This window comes from Eutrigla gurnardus, assembly GCF_963514095.1.
Source record: "Eutrigla gurnardus genome assembly, chromosome: 2".
NCBI lineage: Eukaryota > Metazoa > Chordata > Actinopteri > Perciformes > Triglidae > Eutrigla > Eutrigla gurnardus.
The window spans coordinates 16370045-16386105 of NC_139916.1; the positions used below are offsets into that span (position 1 = coordinate 16370045).

General features: G+C 42.6%; 1 protein-coding gene across 2 annotated transcripts in view; it reads right to left on the bottom strand.

Moving 5' to 3' along the window:
* Window positions 1-16061, bottom strand: part of LOC311020521 (arf-GAP with coiled-coil, ANK repeat and PH domain-containing protein 3-like) — a 54764-nt gene that overhangs the window by 23256 nt on the left and 15447 nt on the right. For both annotated transcript variants that reach the window (XM_084020591.1, XM_084020590.1), the window contains exon 2: window positions 2281-2338. In XM_084020591.1, coding sequence (XP_083876717.1) covers window positions 2281-2338 — 58 coding nt within the window. The remainder of the gene's footprint in view (window positions 1-2280; window positions 2339-16061) is intronic.

Genomic DNA, 16061 nt, shown 5'->3' on the forward strand with positions numbered 1-16061 from the left:
GGGACTGTGGTTCTCTGGGTAGCTGACACACCAGAGATGAGAGTTGCCCGATCCGACAACATGACTTAAAGAAATAAGAGTTGTGAAAGATACATGTTAGCATTGCTGCAACGAGCAGTGTGGATCTCACAGTGTAAGTGACTGACGGCGTTATGAATCAAGGCGGCGTGATTCCGGCCCTGCTGCCGCTCCCAGGCTGGTCTGACAGCATATTTGTTAACAAATTGGCCGAAATAAGGGAATCATGTGTCGTACAAAGCCTCCAGCGTTTGAGCACAGCTGTTAAAGGCACAGTATATGTGTCGGGAATCGTTGATAAATGGGTGGGAAGGACCAGGGGGGTCCACTCAGAGTCAAAATGCCACATCTGTTACCACATAAGAGACCTCGCCCTCTTGGTTGACCGACACACTTACCGAGTAGTGACAGATTTCATAGCTGCGGTTTGTGATATTATAAAAATACTAAAAAAAAGAGCTACATCTTGCTAGCAGGGCTTGAAAGCGTGACAATGATCAACGCGACTGCAGGCTAGTTCAGCTATGATCAACCTCATAAACGTCTTCCCCTAAGAGACTTCATTGTTGCCAGAATGTCCTCTGGCAGCTCCAGAGCATCCTCACGCAGCAGTGTGAGGACCCCTGTTAAACGGAACAAATCTCCCTGATGGAAACCCCCCCTGACAGGGGTCGTCTTTCAAAGGGGTTCAAACAGAGCTCAACGTTTAACGGAGGCTCCTGACCCATTGTGGGGGGGGGGAGGAGTTATCCGTGGATAGGCATGTTTTTGTGTGTGACAGGGTGGGGTAGGACATTTGATTGAAGTGTCAAGGTGTCACCTGTTGGTTTGCTAATTTAGGAGATGAAACTATTCTATATATATATATATATATATATATATATATATATATATATATATATATATATATATCTACAGCCTGCACAGGATGGACTGCACACAATGAGGTGTCTATGGTCCTCGCCTCTGGAACAGCCTACCAGAAGAGCTGAGGGCATCTCAATCTATCAACACCTTTAAAAAGAACCTTAAACCTTAGCTTTTCAGTTTAGTGTTCTCTTAATTCATTTTTATTTGTTTTATTTATTTATTATTATTATTAGTAGCAGTAGTAGTAGTAGTAGTTGTAGTATTTTTTTAAATTTATTTTCATTTTTGGCTTTATTTTCCTATATTGTTGTATTTTAATTGCGTTGTTAATCACCTTGTTTTGCAATTTTGTATGAAAGGCGCTATATAAATAAATAAAGTTTAAGTTTATACTTGTTAGAGACCTCAATATTATTGATGCAAAGACGCATACTGTTTTTGACACGAGTGCGAGAGTAAATAAAAAAACCCACGAAACAAATCACAGGACAATAGAGGAGGAAAGAAGGTGCCGTCACCACTTAACTACATTAACTATGTCATCCTCTAAATGCTCTCTGAGTAACACGTCTATTAGATTATCTTAAGAGGGTTTATCTGGAGACGGTTAGCCATCACTTGCTGGTCTTACATCCTTTAAGCCTTTTAAGTAATATCATTGACAATGATGCAACTAAGACATTACTTCCCATTTGCCTTTAACTATCTATACTGCTATTTTTGGTCCTGGTTTTTTTAAGGTGAGTGCAGCTAATCCATAAAACATTCTGCTATTACTATGTAGAACATAGACATGAAACGTTGCATGACTCCGGACATGTTATATATGTATGAATACCCCCTTGTGAAAAAGAAGCTAGCTTTATTTCATATTTTACCAGCAGTAAAATACAGCCATTGCTGTATTGTTATTGTATAAGCAGGACAAACAAAGACATCACATGCTGCTCTAACAGAGGGCTGCTCTCATACTACAGAATATAAACCTGCCCCAGTGACATTAATCAGTGTTTGCTCAGTGTGTGTGTGTGTGTGTGTGTGTGTGTGTGTTATCTAGCAGTGCATGAACTAATTAAATATAATAGGTAATGTCTGCAGTGTTTCCTGGTTTAAATAGCCTTGACATTTAGATAACAGAGAGCAATAAGAGAGTGACAGAAAGAAAGACAGATATAACATTTGAAAAGAGAAACACTTTTACAGATAGATGATTCTCATTGCGTGCCCTTCTTTTAGTGTTCTCACGATGTGCAATATAATGTCTTTGTTCACGACCTTCGCTAGAAACATGGTGGAAGAAACAACCATTTAACACCAGTTGAAGGCAACATGCTACACACTCAGATTTGACACGTTAACGAGCGGCACAGTCTACAGAAATGACATCTCTACCTTGTCGAGCTTTGCTTCGATCTCCACCACGTCTGTCTCCACATCGTCGATGCCAGCCCTGCAGAGAGAAGAAGCCGCACAGTTAAATCAGATCTGCTCTTCGCTTATATGCTTAGACTTTGTACAAACAACACAGACTGAGAAGAGGAACCACACGTTAAGCTGAAAAGCATTACAGTACAGAACACGATGCCAACTCTTGTTTTGAGAAGTTTGGATTAGTGGTATGTAAGAATTTCACACTGACTAATATAACAATGTCTGCAACATCTTAAAAACCAGACAAATGATGCAAAGGATGAACAAAAAGGGACGAGGGATGAAAGCATGGTTGGAAAAAGGAAGTAAAAAGGACTAAACTGACAGCGGATAAGTATATTGTACTGCAGGTCCGTGCATTCAAACAGCATCCTGTATTTCACCCCGAGTGAAAATGTATCTTCAATCAGACGCCACGCATCAGTCTCCTGGACTCGAGCATTAATGACTGGATCGACAAAGGCATCACTCTGAAAGATTAGTGGCCAAGGCTGAGCTGCAAAATCAATGAATGACATCATGCAGATGCATACAGACTGGCTGCTTAAGGATCCATAATGTGAGCTGTTGAAATAGGCTACAGCAACACATCATTCATATTGGGTACCAGCAACTTCAAATTTAATAAACAATAACAACAATGCAGTAAAGTTCTCCAGGTTGTTATGTATGTGTTTCTACACTAAATATGAGGAGAAAGTAACCCAAACGTCTCCTCAAATAAATGAATAAAAACTGATTTCTCTATTTGTCTCTAGACCTCATGATCAGCTGGAGCTTATTGGGTCAAAGATCAGCGTCACGCCCTGCATGTGCTGGAACAAGTCGTCCGTAACGACCAAAACTCTGGGAGACGATGACCTCATCGTACAATCTCAACCCCACCCAGCTGACCTTATACTTTATAGCACAGATGCTGTGCAGAGTCGGAGGAGGAACACGTAAACAGTTAAGCAACCTGCTCAGCTAGTTGATGTTATAAAGAGTGCGACTCCGTTTCTGTTTAAGGGGGCGTCCTCAGCTGTGGGGGGGGATGTCAATCTGCAGCTTTGCACCTGCTCTAGAGAACAACATTCCCAGAATTCTTTGGAAATATTCAGCTAATTCTTGACTTGCGTCTGTCCTGCACTTAGATGCTGTTTATACAGACGCGTTCTCTCCCACAACATGACACAGCAGGCCAGCTCTGTGTGGTCCACGCAGCTTTCTGTGATTTTAAAAAGAGCTGGAAATCAGAGTTGAGAGACCTTTCATTAAGCAGTCGGAGTAATTTGTTGCACTTGAATACTGTTGTAAAGGCATGCAGTGTAATCCATCAGCGCTGGCTAATAGTTGCTGCTCTTTAGCTGCATGTCAATTAGAAATACGACACTCCCGCATCCAAGCTCCACTCCCAGCAGCGTCATCATGTTCTCCATTAAGTCACCGTGAACCCAACACATTCAATGTCAGACAGCTGTTCAATCTGGAGGATAAGCTCATTACGAGCGTGTCGTGTCTCGGGCAGTAAGCAGTGACTGACATCTGATGATGAGGATGCACGGATGACATTTGACACTGAGGCAGCCAATGGCCTATTGATCCCAGATTTCAGAAGTTCAGTACGTGCCTCGAAAGATATGATGATTTTGGTACTCGACGGTTGGAACGCGTGGAGTGTTTTTTTTGTTCTCCAATTTTTTAATCATGCATGTTTGTGCAGTGGGAATTCTGAGCCTGAAAAATCAATACACTAAGGAGGTTGTCAGCTCTGGCAAGGTTAAACACCAAAGTGAGCTTGTCAGTGTATGTTTGTCCTTATTTGTCCTTTTTAATTCCCCTTACAATGTTCCATATCTCAGCTACTAATGCGTGTCCATAATTAAAAGTGCACCGGAGCGTGATGAGATTAAAGAGAAATGGAGAATGACTGACTCACAAGGAGGATTATGGGTAACGCTGCAAAACACAATGGCCGCATGAAGACGGCAAGGCAGCGAGTAAGACGATATGTTTCAAAAACCTGATGTCAGTGACGCTTGTTGCCAGTGGTGATCAGTGTGTGTAAATGCTGGAGGAACACCCCAAAGCTGCTCCACTGATGATGATGATGATGATGATGCAGCCCAGTCAGGAGGGGAGGGGGAGGCATACTGTACACAGTCTGACATCATAGAGAGGGCGGGGGAGGGGAAACTGACTCCCATCAGGCCCAACAAGCATCTACGCTAGCGTACAGTCTATTCTTGTCCCTCATGCTGTGTGTGTACTCTTGCATCCCTTCACACGAGAGCAAGACACACACACACACACACACACACACACACACACACACACACACACACACACTGCATGGCTCCAGCCCAGAGACACATCAGGGCCCCCCCCATGTCTTACAGACCCGATGTGTCACGTGGCATCACATTCAGATGAGCATCCGGAGGGACAGCGGAGTCGTCAGATACCAGGCAACCCAGACCTAACATACTCACATGCAACTAGGCTTTAACAAAGATGCTCACTGGAAATGGCATGATACACGTCAGTTAGACATTATGCGTCTCCAGGAAACCAAATTTGATTTTGTTGATGCAAGATATTAACAAGTTTGTCACATAGGGGCAACAGTAAATACACTATGACGGGAAAACATCGACTTAAGAACTGAAAGTCAAAATGCAGCGTCTCATCTGATGTAACGGGGCATCGCTGCATAGTGTGCCTGAACATGTGTACCCTGGATAAATCTTAATTCACCATCAACCTCTCCTGTGGTGCTGCATAATCTGAGCCTCTGACCTAAAATTCCTGCGTGTGCATTTGTGTGACAGATGTGCGTTTTGTTTACTGAATACAAGCATACTGTACTTTACGATCATAAAGGCAGTCAACAGTTCCTCGTGTAATTCCCACATGTTTATTTTACATTTTTTGCGAGCTGATTCAGCAAATCAGCCTGTGATGGGCAACGACCTCATTTTCAACTGACATCAGGTGGGTGGAGAGCAAATCCACTGTCTCTTATGCAGTCTACACACACACACACACACACACACACACACACACACACACACACACACACACAGTCAACAAAAATAAACAAATAAATCAGATGCAGATTATGACAACAACACACACACACAGAGACTGACCAAAAACCTATTTAATATATGGCTTTCATCAGAAAGCTCCAAAGACGCGAGACACAACTGTATGTAAATCATTGATTTTTGCCCAATTTAGCGCCATTCACACATTTTGATTAACTTTCTCCTCAACAAAGATGAATCTCTTGCTCTTGCCGTCGTGTGAACAATGCTTTGCTGACAGCTGGAACAAATATCTAAAACAACACTTTCATGCCTCAAAGACGATGAACGGCAGTGAGCAATAAACAAATCTAAACAGATGTTATTCTTTTAGGATCAAAAATGTAAAGCCATTAGTGGCTGAAAGGACAGTTTCTGTAAGGTCTAACCACCTCTATCACACGCAAGAACAAACAAAAGGTTAATTTCTGGTCCTTCTAATACGGGGTCAAAGTTTCAACTTTTACAATTCTATCTCAATCGTCTTTTTGTATTTTAAAGGTTTATGTAAAAGTTACACATTGTGTCATGCATTTTAATTCTCAGAAACAGGAGATGGACCGGGGCAAAAGTCTTGTTATTACTGTAAGTACACAGAGAGACTCCAACAGTCTCATTTATAATGTATACACGCTTTCATCATCCTCCACCCACAAGTGCAGACACACACACACACATCAAAATATCCCCTTCCCAGAATTCCAAGTAGTGAGCTCCATGGCAACCATTCATTGACCCCAATCACCATGGCAACAGGCATCAGCATTACTCACGCTTTTTTTTTTTCCTGACCAATTTCCTCTTTGTCTGTCTGATGTGTCTGTCCCTGTAGATCTTCCTTTCAGTGTAAACAGCTCCCCTTTTCCATCAAAGCTCATCTTTAAGGTGTTGTTACAATGTTTCCTTCCCTGAGGGAGAAGATCAGCCAAACACACAACAACCTGCTGATACCATCTTTATCACAGACAGGCCAGTGTGCTGCTGTGGTGACTTAGTGGCTGCAGTGTGGCTTGTGGTGCATCTGCAGAGCCCAAGGCAAAGTGCCCTTGAGTTACTGATGCCTAAAAGCTATAATGGCTCCGTACTGCTCACTGCAAAAGGATCAATCATAGCACGTCAGTCATTTCTCTGATTCTGATGCGATGCTCGTTATTCTCCCATCATCTTACATACCGTCACTTGTTGAAAAAAGGTGAAACTAAACCGGAAAACCAGCCCACTGTTTGCTGAATGAAGAATTGCAGGTCTTAAGATAAAAGCATGGATCACGTGTCTTGTTGTCTTTGTCTATAAGTGGGCAGACGCGGTGGTATTGGGGTGGGGATAGTAACTGCAGCCCGTCCTTCTTCTCTTTGTTCTACCATCCTAAACCACACTCACCCAGCCCATATTAAGAACCAATTCTGGTCAGCTCCAACAAACATTTACAGCTTTGACATCAGTCTCCTGCATCGTGAAAGGTTTCTCTATAACAGGACACAAGACCTAGTCATCACAAAATAAAAAATCAAATCGTCTCGGTGCTTTTCTCTGATTTTTTTTGTCCACAACGGCGTTCTCTCATCTATTCCCCCGTCTCTCTTTGTTTCATCTGTGCACGCCTCCGTCTGTCCATCCGTCTGTCCGTCTCGCTGTCTGTCTGCCTGCTGTCTGTCTGTAACCCTCCTTCATTAGCTGCTGGCATGAAGCGGAGGACAGTGTGCGTGTGTGTGTGTGAGAGTGTATACAAAAGGATAAACAAAAAGAGAATTACTAATGCAAAGTGACTATTTATATTAACTGGAAAAAAAATTTAATTTTCAGAAATTGTTCAAACATTTCTCATTTTCTTTCAAGTCTCAATAGCACCATGAGGCCATGCATGTGCACAGACTCCATCAAAACAGCCTCCAGTAAATGAACCTCCTACTAAAAGACACACACACACACACACTTGCCTAAACAGACTGCCTTTTCACACCAATAACAAGCAAGCCAAACACTAGTATCTTATGTGTGGCTAACAAAGACGCCTTCACTGCTTCCCTTCAAACCCCCGTCCCAACACACAACAAACATCACACTCATTCCCTGAAAAAACATTTGACTGCGCCGACGGCTGATGAGACAAAGAGACCAAACATGACGCTGACAAATAGGGCCGCTGCTCGTGTCCTCCAGCCTCAGTTTGAAACAAATTAATGTGCTGATCCAGTGCAATTAAGGTTGTTTGTTGAATTCTTCCTTTAAGATAAAAATTAGACTTAAATACGCATAATTTTCTTGACAAGAGTGAGAAGAAAAGATCGTCCCAGGTCTGTACAGTAGATGTAAGTCTAAAGCCAGCAGCTAGCTTAACTTAGCATAAAGATGTGAAACGGCTAGCCCGGCTATGTGCAGAGGTAACAAAATCTGCCTACCAACGCCATTAAAGCTCAGTAATCATCCAGGAGACCAGAGGAAACTCATACAATGACAGAAGTGTCGTTTTTATACTTTGGTTTTTAAACAAACAAGAATGTGCTGGTAGAAGTGTTACTTTTGGACAGAGCCAGGCTAGCTTTTCCCCTTATTTCAAGCTTAACTTCACTTGATATGATATCTCTCAGAATGAAAGATATTTGATTAATTTTTCAGCTATACTTTATTAGTTATGTCTATTAAATGCAAAAACAAATAGTGAAAAATGTACCATTTCCTAGGACACAAGGTGATATCTTCAAATTGTCCGTTTAGTCCGTCCATGTATTAAAATCATACAAAAACAAGATTAAAAACCTAATCCTGCTCTGAGTTTAATGCAAGTTATTCCAATAAGAGAGGTAACCATACAGTCTCACAGTAAACATGATCTTATGAGGAACGGCAGAGAATAATGGACAACCACGGCTGCATGTTTGCATGTGCAGTGTCTATACAGTTCAACGATTACCACTAACATCCCATAAGTCACGCAGGTTCTCTGCTTCCCAGCAGCTGCCGGACCACATGCCTGCTCGCCTCACTCAAGGAGACCCTTAGCAAAAATGTGTTGCGTCTGTGTTATCATTACTTACAAGCAGAATTTTTGTACACCGCTCTCTATAAACACAATGCATTTAGAAATATTTCTGGTGGAGGCCGCCGTCTGAGATGTGGGAACGTCATTATATCATTCCAGAGTGCATTCCATCAACAGGCCAACAGGAAGTGTGTTGAAAGCTTCAGAGTGCGAAGCGGACGGACATAATTTCTCTCTAATGTATTGTAACCACAACTCAAGCCAGGTGGTGCTTTTTTTTTTTTTTCTTGGAAAATACAGCATATTTCTCTCCTCTCTTGCCAAGAGTGAAGGGCCCGAGAGCAAAACAGGGAAAACTCAGTGAGTGTATTCCACAGGAAGCTACTCTGCTGACTTTGAGAAATGCAACTTGAGTTACATCATCATCGAGTGACCATAATTGCTCCGTTGCCGGAGAGTCTTGAACCTGCGTGAGCGAAGGAAATGGGATTGGAATATAAATCAACGACTTGACCAAACTTAACGTATTTCTTACGTTCATATATACTGCATGTACGCACAAATACGCACAGCTGTCTCCCTCCCTCCCGCTGATCCTACGCTAATCTGTGCTGTGTGTTTGTGGCACTAGATTTCAGCACATTTTCAGTTTAAATAATTTTTATTACCGTGAAAAAAATAAACCCTTCATGGTTGGACTCATTTCCACTGCCTCCTCACAGCAGGAGGCAACAGCGCTGATCTCCGACACTGTGGCTCTGTTTGTTGGTCACTGATTCAGCCAGTATTCACTCCTTTAATGTTCAGATCATTTCTAAATATTGCAAAAAAGAAGGAATGGAATAAGAATTGCAAACACAAGTTGATAACAAGCTACCTGTAACACGGAAACACACGTTGCCATCAGCAGGCATATCCTAACATGTCATCTTGTAAAAATGATGGGTTAATGAGATAGTTGGAAGATGAGGAGACTGACAAACATCCATGGATGTGATCAATCACAGGAATGTCAGGATCACTTGATGGAACATGAATTTAACACTCCCTCTCTATTAAAATGCCCTCTTTTGTATTTTACAGAGAGAGCAGCAGGAAGCCGGGAACGGACAGCATAAAAAAAAGGGGGGGACTGCAAGCTCATCCCATGTTCCAACCTCGTTAACCTCCACTGACCTCCCAGCGGGGCGTAGGCGGACATGCATGGCGATGCAGCTCGCATGAGAAACAACGGGGAGGAAGAAGACCTCCTGTGGTGTATAAGCGCTTCCTTCCCAGGACTCTGTCCTCTTTGCATCCATCTAACTAACAGCCAGCTGATTGTGAGGATGACAGAGGAGCGGTGGAGTTTAGAGATGGAGCTGCACGGGGGAGATTATCCTCTCTGCCGTCCAGAAGACAAAGTGTGGGACAGACAGCAATGACTTATACAGTAACTTGGCTCTTGTGTTAAGACCACAGCTAAATATTTACATCACATCTGTGCATTGGTCGAGGAGAAAATGAATGTAACGTCTCAGTGGGACACAAGAGACTAGACAGTATGTAGTGGATACAGTAGCTGCTCACTGGCTATTGTACACACAAGAGCAGCTCAGCTGGGCTGATGATCCACAAATGAGCAGTATCAGTATACAGTCACACAGTATATCTCCTTATTGTCGTTCATCCATGAATTAGAGTCACTGTGTCTTTTGAATGTCGTACCCAGCTGCCTCCTCACATCGGAGGAATCAGTTCTCCTATTAATGAGAGCCACCGTACTCAGGAACACAGACAAATGCATCCGCATGGAAAAAAAGGACAATGTACAATGTTATTACATGCAATATCTTCTAAAAGTGTAAAACACACAAGTTCACACCATGCACGGATGACTCCACATTGTAAAGATATTATGATGCTGTGATGCCAGCGACTAACCTTGCTATATATCACAACACCTGCCCGCAGCTGAGAGCCAGAAACAGAAACCACACTCAGAAGGAAAGTGCATGTTATCCTTTAGGATATTTCAGCCCTTTCATTCAATCAAGACAGGCTTTTGAGGCCGGTGTAGTATACATTACGATGGCAGCATGAGCGATTCCTCACTCGTACCCACTGGTTTGTAAAATGTTGATGGATGACTGAAGACAACATAATACAGATATTAATGGGCCGATACAGGCAGGTTCGCAGATAAAGCAAATCTGCATTCCACAGGATTTGTGACGCACAAGGAGACACTGTTCCTAATTACTCAGCAGAGCATGACTTCTTCCTTCAAGAATGTCTGGCACAGATATATGGCCTGCCTTTTGTTTCAGCCCTGGAACACACACACACACACACACATATACATTCTAAATGACAAACAAATACTTTATTTATGTTTGTGTTTATGACATTTTTACTTTATTTGACAGGACATTTTGGGGGGGGAAAGCAGAACAAGACCATCAATGACACATTTTAAATTTGGGGGTTTTCAAGTGAAAAACTAAAATACATTTGATTCAATTGGTTGAAAACCGGTTAAACTACCACTATGGGATTTTAAATACTTGCAGAGAATGATGGGCTAACAATGACAATATTATTTTAATCTCTATTGCAAACCATTATTGTGGTAGAGCTGGTGTTTGGAAGTGACATTTGTGAGTACAATACATTTCTGAATGCATTGTTCCTGATACAGATGAGGAGATAACTTTAAATCAGATTTTGCTCTTTTAGAGAACACATACTCTTTCACCTAAGTCCTGAAAGTAAGGGGTTTATATTTGACACACTGAAAAGGTCATGGTTTAGTATGGATAGGGTATGTGTTAATATTTCATTATATCACTCTTCCCACACTAACCCACAGCAGCAAAGCTAAAGATACATCTTGTGAGTGAAGGTGTCTATTTATGGCTGTGTGTGATGTGAGAGAGGAGATGCTGCTCTGAACCAGCTGTGTAGAAGCAAGAAGTCAGCTTTTGCACAACAGCCTTCGTCCCTCCTGTTAGCTTTGGCAGCTCTGTCCGAACACCAGCGGAACAAGCCTCCTGCTGACACCACAGTCAGGTCTGCCAAAGAGGAAACAACCACCGATTTACACCTTTATCCGTTTAAGAATGGTGCCTTTGTGCCAGGAACTCAGGAAGAGGAAGATACTGAGTGTACACCATTATGTTTATGTCCTTTAACTTTGTTGTTACCAAAAAAACAAACCAAATTCAATCAATTTCACTTCAAATTTAAGGGATGGCATACACTTTCTGATTTCCCCCCCCCTCAGCGTGACCTTTTTATGTTCTTATACAATATTTATGCTCATCAATGTAGCGCTGCAGTGGTTCAGCAGCTCAAAGGTCCCGCATGCATGAATGTGTTTGTTTTTATGTGTGCCTTTCACACAATGCATGCTGGGACAAGCCCCCTATGCATACAATGTGATGTTGCTTTTAACAAAATAAAGGAAGCATGGATAGTTTTTAGTGTTCATGGCAAAAGTAAATATAGCTTAATTGTACTACAGCTGAATTTGAAAATGTGCATTTTAATATACATCACTGTTTTTAACCACAGTGATATCTAATTATTAAAGTCAACTTTGGGCCAATTTGAATATTATGGCTGGAATGTCTTTCAGAGAACATGACCTGAGTTCCCACGTCCTCCACTCCTCGGGGAGTCAGAGTTTTATCACAGGTTCCGTCACATGCCCCTTCAGCGCATTTGTAAAAGTCACACAGGCCTCCGAATGTTTTCAATGAATGGGTGTACAATAAAGCTCTCTCACACGCTCTCTCTCACAAACACACACACACAACCCCTTATCTAAGTGTGTGTGTGTGTGTGTGTGTGTGTGTGTGTGTGTGTGTGTGTGTGTGTGTGTGTGTGTGTGTGTGTGTGTGCGTGTGTGTGATGTAAGAAAGGAAATGGAGTCTGCCGAAGACGCCTCACAGACGATCAGAGCTCACAGACTTGGCAAATAGAGTTTGAACAGTTTTCCATCTTATGAACACCAGGACCAAACAGCTAGTTCATCACCTCTTGTAATTGTAAATGTCAAGTTTCTGTTGGCCAATTTGTTCGCTCCATAAGTACAGCCGAAGATTATTTTTACAGTTGAGATACAGAATTCTCAGTCAGGTTCCCATGGTCATGTGTTACAACATGTAATAAGAGTGTGTATTATTGTGATTAAATGGACGTGTGGTAGTGATGCGATGGGAGAAAAGGGGGGCGAGGTGGAAAGTGGAGGGAAGGTCCACAGTTTGAGAGAGAATGAAGAGATTGGTTTACATTAACACATGGGGTGGTCTTACACAAGACCCCTGCACACTGATACAGCTAGAGAAACCAAGCATGCAGGACACGTCTGGAACATGTGTTAAGTTGTGTGTGTGTACAGTGTACACAACGTACGGTGTTACATTGTTTTTAGAAGGATTTCAGAAAATAGTGCATCCCAACAAGAACAAAAGAGATGATTGTTGTTTGATAACCAATGGCTTTACTGTGATTGTTCTTAGGTTATGTAACATTAAATAACATTTTATTTTACATTGAGTTTATAAGCAGTTATTCATCTTTCCTTGAAAGAACTAAATTCTTATTGATCAAAAAACTAATGGATCAACACATTTTACATTTTTGAATCATCAGGAAACAAAGGGGTCACATTCTAAATGAATTGGAATCAATTACTTGGATGTGAATGTGACTTTCCCTAATCAGTACCGAATTATATAATCCTTTCTTTTCCAAATATTCCTTTGGATTTACCGTTGCCAGGTTCAATGTAGGAAATTGTGAGGAAAGAGAAGTGCCAACAGAGACATCATTTGAAATACCTCATGCAGTTGACAGACTGAAGTTTTTCTTCAGCAAAACATTAATTGCACAAGGGCAATTGTTATAGCACCTTTACTGTTTGATGCTAATTGTTTCACAACTGTGGAAATGTGTGAAGATTGAGCTTCAACTGCCCGCTAGTAGTCACCATGAAACCTTTAGTTTTATATAAGGTGGAGCAGAAATTCTCTCCGGCCAAAATCTCTTAGTGTTCAGCTATCTGTCTACTCTACGGTGACACACACACACCACACATACACACACACACACACACACACACACACACAGTAATTCCCATCCTGATTCTACAAAGCTAGGGTATATTGAGCATGGTCATCCTTCCTTCCTGCTCCAAGACATATTGTCCATTATCAACAAGTGACTTTGCTTCAGCTGTTCAGTTTCTCTCCGCTTCTATGCTATGGGCAATCCATCCCACAAATGGAAGGAGGCACTCCCCATGCGAAAGAGCATGTGTGAGTGTGTGAGAGACTTTGTGGGGGCGGGAATGATGGATCCAAGAAAATGCAGGACTGCTGACATAGCAGATGGGAATGTTTTCATTTGGTTACAAGGAATTCTTCAGAGATCTGAGACGAGGATGCAAGCTGAATAATGTAAAAACGGGGAATGCTGAAGGGAATCCATCGGTTTTCAAGAGAGCAATCAGTGTTCCCGTCTCTCCTCGTGTCTCCACGGGAGATTTGGCCTGTCAATCACACTTGTGGTTTCAGCGTTGCAGGGGTGTTTGGATTCAGCGAGGATCGGGGCTGGTGAGCTGCCAAACGTACGGTGAGCTTGTGTCAACAACCTGTGAGGGAATGATCAATGAAGACCGTCTCAAAACACTGTAGCTGAGAAGGTGAAAAAAACGGAAACAAACATGAATGGTGATAAATGATGGTATTTACTGAAGACACCGGAAGGATAGAGTCAGTGGTCAGAAATTGTGACGCAAGTCAGTTGAGCTTCCCCCACAGCACGTCACATAGCGCCCGGGGCAACGGCAACGTGGGTGGAGGAAGAGAGAGAGAGAGAGAGAGAGAGAGAGAGAGAGAGAGAGAGAGAGAGAGAGAGAGAGAGAGAGAGAGCGAGAGATGAGTGAACGGGTTAAAGAAGGGGAAAAAAAACAACAAGCTGAAAATAATAATAGGATGTAAAGGAAAACCACCGCGCACAAAACTAGAAGAGAGCGGAACTAAAACAAAAGCAAGAGAAAGTCGGGCCAAATGTGAACCAGCTGCTCAACTGGATCCCAGATGTGAGAGAGTGACAGTGAACACACACACACACACACACACACACACACACACACACAAAATCTCTACTCCAGTTTGCGTGAGACTGCTATGTGCCAGAGTGAACTGCATGACTATTTCATTTGTCTACTTGGGGAAGCTGCGTCCGAGCGGCGCCCGACATTTGACAGGACAGCTGTCCACTTCCTCCGCTGGCTGTCCTCTTTCTCTCTGTACAAATTTATCCTCAATGTGTGTTTTCATTCAGGCTTCGGTACCAGGATGTGTGTCCAGCCGCGCAGTATCAATCGTGACGCATTCGGTGTGTCGAAGTATGGAATATCACGCAGGTTACCAGGACTACGGTAACGATGGAGACCATTAATCCTCCTTCACTTCCTGTCCTTAGTCTACACCTCCTCTGTGTCCATCCAATCAGTCCACCCTTCTGTCTCTATGCTCCTTTTCTCCGTCAATCATCTTCCCTGTTCTGTCAGACGTCCATCTTCCCTCCAGCCATACTACCTTCTCTTCCTGCATCCTTCTAGCGGCGTTCAGCCAGAAAACAGACAAATGGACCCAGGTAATCTACTGAAATCCAATCCGCCTTGCTGCTTCAGCCCTGACATTGATTCATAACCATCCCACATCTGCGCCAATAATGGGCGGGAAGGAGAGAAGAAGGAGGAGGGCAAAGAAAGGCAAAGGGGTGGGGAGAAGGACATAATACCTGCAGGATAGACAAGAGGAAGATAAACTGTGTGCAACTGCTGCAGTGAAAGACAGAATCACTGAAGGGTAGGAGTCCGAGGGCTGACAGATGTTGACAAAAGACCTTTCATTCTTTATCTTGTTCTGTCGTCTCTCTGCCAGTTGGTTAAACCAGTTGGACTGTTTCTTTTTTAAAGGCAAGCAGGGCTCAACAACACCACATAATACCCACATTGTGTGTGGATAACAAATCTCCTCAAATATCCACTTGGGGCTAAATGTTTAATGGAACATTGTGGCGTAGTCAGAGGCTTTCTTTGACCAATATGATCTTAAATGATAAACAGATAAAAAACTGAAGAGCATGTTTGTGTGTGTGTGTCTGATGGATAGACAGGCTTGTGTAACTGGCTTGTCCCGATACATTTCTAACTTTTGACACAAGTCACTTGAGCAGGATGCAAGCGAGGACTACAGTTGAGATTTCATGGTACCGTTTATTTTTGAAACTTGCTTCGGGATGAGGAATTATTTACAGCTCCTTCAAAAGAAGTACAACAACAAAACAAGGCCGCCATTAAGTTCAAAGTTATGTTTCTGCAGACAAAAACCTTTGAACACACCATATTCTCCTCTTGGTTCTGCAGAGTTAGAACCCTATGGCTGACGGACCCTTCCACCCTGCAAAATACAATACAGTAATATGACACTATTGCACCATATGCTGCATACCAACAGTCTTTAATGTGACTGCTGGATGTGTAAACATGCATGCCGCTACTGTACACGTTAAACAGCTTTAAGCATGTGTGCAAACATGAACTAGTGTCTTGACAGGCTTTATCCATGCATGCCTAAATGTGTGGCAGTCCCCACAGAAGTCTGGCTCACCACAGATGCATTCCACATATAACATGC